At 45.9% G+C, this 4,816-nt stretch overlaps 1 protein-coding gene across 1 annotated transcript; it reads right to left on the bottom strand.

Annotated features, from left to right (window-relative positions):
* Window positions 1–251: 251 nt before the first annotated feature.
* Window positions 252–4,403, bottom strand: LOC142302594 (E3 ubiquitin/ISG15 ligase TRIM25-like). Its single transcript, XM_075343696.1, has one exon. It carries the CDS (start codon window positions 4,398–4,400, stop codon window positions 2,577–2,579), a length of 1,824 nt encoding a protein of 607 aa, XP_075199811.1. The 5' UTR covers window positions 4,401–4,403; the 3' UTR covers window positions 252–2,576.
* Between the last annotated feature and the right edge of the window lie 413 nt (window positions 4,404–4,816).

Below are 4,816 nucleotides of genomic sequence, written 5' to 3'. Positions count from 1 at the left end.
ATATAAATGTAATTATTAAAAGGCAAAAACTAAGCTAATAGAAGCATTTCACAACATATATTTCAACACCACAGATATTCCACACAGATGTAACATCCTATGACCTCACACATACTGAGAATGTCCGTTGTTGCCTATATTAACCAATCAGAGCTCAAATTAATTAATTGTAGCAAAATAGAAGCTAAGCTGTGATTGGTTGCTATTGGCAGCCTGATAAATCTCCAGGCAACAGAAAGCCCCCCCCCTGACAGTATATATTAGCTCACACATACACATATAGACAGGTCATGTGACTGACAGCTGCCGTATTTCCTATGTGGTACATTTGTTGTTCTTGTAGTTTGGCTGCTTATTAATCAGATTTTTATTTGTGAAGGATAATACCAGACTTGTGTGTTTAGGGCGATTATGTGGTGAGGTTGGTGCATGTGTGGTGAGATGTGTGCTGAGGGTGGTATATGTGTTCAAGCACGTGGTAGTGTGTAGGGGCAAAATTGATTGGTAAATTGGAAAGCGCGGGGTTAAAATTTCGCCTCACAACATAGCACCCGGCGCTGCCCGGGACTGTCTCTCTGCTTCTCTCCCATTCTCTGTCTGTCTTCCCCTCTGTATATATATCTCTGTCTCTCTCTATCTCTTTGTCTGTCTGTCTCTTTCTCTGTCTGTCTCAATCTCTTTCCCTGTCTATCTATCTCTGTCACTTTCCCTGTCTGTCTCTTTCCCTGTCTGTCTCTTTCCCTCTCTTTACCTCTCTTTCCCTGTCTGTCTCTTTCCCTGTCTTTCCCTGTCTGTCTCTTTCCCTCTGTCTCTTTCCCTGTGTCTGTCTCTTTGTCTGTCTCTTTACCTGTCTTTGTCTGTCTCTTACCCTCTCTTTTCCTGTCTGTTTTCCTGTGTCTGTCTCTGTCTCTTTTTCTGTGTCTGTCTCTTTACCTGTCTGTGTCTGTCTCTTAACCTGTCTCTCTCTTTCCCTCTCTTTCCCTGTCAGTCTGTCTCTTTCTCCGTCTGTCTCAATCTCTTTTCCCGTCTATCTCTTTCCCTGTCTATCTATCTCTGTCACTTTCCCGTCTGTCACTTTCCCTGTCTGTCACTTTCCCTGTCTGTCTCTTTCCCTGTCTGTCTCTTTCCCTCTCTTTCCCTGTCTGTCTCTTTCCCTGTCAGTCTGTTTCTTTGTCTGTGTCTGTCTCTTTGTGTCTGTCTCTTACCCTGTCTGTGTCTGCCTCTTTCCCTGTCTGTGTCTGCCTCTTTCCCTGTCTGTGTCTGGCTACTTTCACACATCCGGATTTTTGCTCTGCGGCACAATACGGCGTTCTGCAGAAAAACCGCAACCGGCTTTTGTAACGCCGGTTGGGGTTTTTTTTGCATAGACTTACATTAGTGCCGTATTGTGCCGCAGGGGCTTGCGTTCGGTCCGGTTTTTGCCGCATGCGGCAGATTTAGCCGATGCCGCGGCCGGATCGAACGTTCCCTGCAACGTTTTTTGCTCCGGCAAAAAACACCGCATCGCGCCGCATCCGGCCGCTGCGGCGCATTTTTCAATGCATACTTATGGAGGCCGGATGCGGCGCGATGCGTAAAAAAACGCATCCGCTCGCCGCATGCGGTTTTTTCCACTGCGCATGCTCAGTAGCATGCCGCAACCGGAAAAAAACGGATGGGCCGCATGTAAAAACTTATGCAAAGGATGCGGTGTTTTCGCCGCATCCGTTGCATAGTTTTCACAGCCGGATTGAGCCGCAGTGCTCAAACCGGATGTGTGAAAGTAGCCTCTGTCTCTTTCCCTGGCTGCATTGTGACACGCCAACATTCCATATAAGGGCGTGGCTGCGCATTCTTCTGAAGTTCTGGCTGCACTGTGGCTCCCAGCTCCATTCGCTTTAATGGAGGCAGGTTTTTTGGTGAATAACTGTAAAGAGCGGGGTTAAAATTTCCCCTCAAAACATAGCCTATGACGCTCTTGGGGTCCAGAAGTGTGAGTGTGCAAAATTTTGTGGCTGTAGCTGAGACGGTGCGGATGCCAATCCCGGACACACACACACACACACACACACACACACACACACACACACACACACACATTCAGCTTTATATATTAGATGTTAGAATGCTGTATATAAGAGCCCGGTGGTGGTGGCCAAAAAAGTGGTGACAGGCTCCCTTTAAAGCTTAATAATCCTTATTTCCCCTGTAAGAAGCTTCTTCTCAGGATCTGCACTGATCCCGGTGATGAGAGGTTTATGGTTGATATCATCGTATATAAAGCTCGGACCATACAGGGACGTTTCCTCTGGTGACGGCTTCAGGAGAATCATCTCCGGCTTTTCCTGTTTTACAAAAAGTTGTACGACTTTTAAAGGAATTTCTATATGGTTGGAAATTGTTCTGAGGAGCTCGAGCAGAATAATCTAATGTCTATCACTTTTTGTATTTGGGGAAAAAAAAGAGAATAACAATAAAATATGCGACAAAAACATTTCATATAAAAACACCCCTAAGGAAACAAATCCTTCATGAGGCTCCTCCCACTGGCGGAATGTTTCACCAATCATGTATTCTGCTCCCTGTGATGTCACCAGTTACCGGATAGATTTATTCCATGATATCTTTATAGAACCAGTCCATACCCATAACGCAGCATGAAGGGGCTCGGAGAAGGCGGCAGTGAAGGTGTGTAAGTGTCTGATGGGGTCACACAGCGCATAAAAGGACAGCTGCCCGGCCTCATAATCCAGACAGATCCTGACTCTATCACTGGGGATCTGCTGAGGTAACTGGATCTCATCACTGTCATGTCTTACTGAACACTGATTATTATACCCCCACCCTATATATACACACCAGGACTTGTTATTATTTCCAATGTATGACTGATGCCCCCTCCTGTCTATACTGGGGTAACACATCCCCACCCTCCACCTCCCCGACCCACTGATCTCCACATCCCAGTAATGTCGTCCTGAGGTAAATCCCCTCCTGCTCATCACCTGATTACCCTGGAATCTCTCTGCTGTTTCTGGACAATTCTGTGTTATTCGTGTCCAGGTCACAGTTTTCAGGTCGTCTGATATAAGGAGATTATTAGCAGCCGTGTTTACATCCAGTAATATGTCTGCAGGATCCTGTACATAGAAGATCACATTTATACCTCTTATTATATCAGATAATGTGTGTGATATGTGTGAGATCAGCTCCGCACCCCGATCTCCTCCATCATGTCCTCCTGTGTCCTCATCACCTCCATCATGTCCCCCTGTGTCCTCATCACCTCCATCATGTCCCCCTGTGTCCTCATCACCTCCATCATGTCCTCCTGTGTCCTCATCACCTCCATCATGTCCCCCTGTGTCCTCATCACTTCCATCATGTCCTCCTGTGTCCTCATCACCTCCATCATGTCCTCCTGTGTCCTCATCACCTCCATCATGTCCCCCTGTGTCCTCATCACCTCCATCATGTCCCCCTGTGTCCTCATCACCTCCGTCCTCCTCAGGATCACACAAGTCCCCGGTTTCTGGTTCCTGTAGGACAGTCAGTGGATCAGTCATGTTACACAGCTCCTCAATGTGCCTCATCTTCCTGGACAGCTCGTCCTTCTTTATTTCCAGCTTCTGGATCGCATCAGATAGTGACTGTGACATCTGCTGTTCCCGCCTGGAGATCTCACTCAGGACCTTCTTCTCCAGGTCGTCCACCCGTCTCCTGATGTCCTTAAACAGAGCAGTGACTTTCTCGGCTTCTCCAGATGCTTTATCTTGAGCTTTTCTCCTGTTTTCCTCCAGACTCTGGACTCTTTCCTCAGTCTTCTTTCTATTTGTGATCAGTTTCTGGAGAACATTTCTCAGGTTCTTCTTCTTTTTCTCAAAGGCCTCATCCAGCATCTCCACCCGGTGTCCCCGATGTTCTTCAGCTGAGCAATAAACACAGATACAAGCAGCGTCCTCAGTGCAGTAATATTCCAGGATCTTCTTATGGACAGAACATTTCCGGTTCTCCAGAGAAGTGCTGGGATCAGTTAGGACGTGTTCTGGTCCTTTGCTGTGAACTCTCAGATGATTATCACACAGAGAAGCCTCACAGTGTAGACAGGATCTAACAGCAGGTACAGGAGAGTGAATACAGTAAGTGCAGCGGATCCCGGTGATCTCCTCCTGATGTGGCTGAGAAGACAGGAAACGTTCTGCTACGTTACACAATGTTATGTTCCTCTTCAGTGTCGGACGCTCCTTGAATTCTTCTCTACATTCAGGACAGGAATAATCTCCAGACCCGTCCTGTGTATCCAGCACACGATCAATACATTCCCGGCAGAAGTTGTGTCCACATCTCAGGGTTACGGGATCTGTATACAGGGTCAGACAGATGGAGCAGAGCAGCTCTTCACTCAGAATAGCGGACGCCATGGCTTCGTGGCTTTTTTTTTTCAGGAAAGGAAACTGAAAGTGTTTGTTATAGAGCGTATATCAGGAAATACGACATTGCACAACCTGCGCCGAGAGTCTATTAACTCCTTTTGTGCCAGAGCCACTCTTCACCTTCCTGACCCGGCCAATGTAATAAATTCTGACTAGTGCCATTTATGAGGTTATAACTTTGGAGTTTCAATGTATCCCAGTGATTTTGAAATTGTTTTTTTGCGATATATTGTACTTCATGTTAGTGATAAATTTAGGACGATATTTTATGCATTTAATTGTTGAAAAATCAGAAATTTGGCTACGTTTTTGAACATTTCTCAATTTTTCAAATTTTAATTTTTATACCATTTAATTCTGAGAGTTATATCACACAAAATAGTTAATAACATTTCCCAGTTGTC

The sequence above is a fragment of the Anomaloglossus baeobatrachus genome, chromosome 4 (assembly GCF_048569485.1).
Source record: "Anomaloglossus baeobatrachus isolate aAnoBae1 chromosome 4, aAnoBae1.hap1, whole genome shotgun sequence".
Classification (NCBI taxonomy): domain Eukaryota; kingdom Metazoa; phylum Chordata; class Amphibia; order Anura; family Aromobatidae; genus Anomaloglossus; species Anomaloglossus baeobatrachus.
The sequence above is the reverse complement of the archived record's forward strand: the minus strand, read 5'-3'. Positions and strand labels throughout refer to the sequence as shown.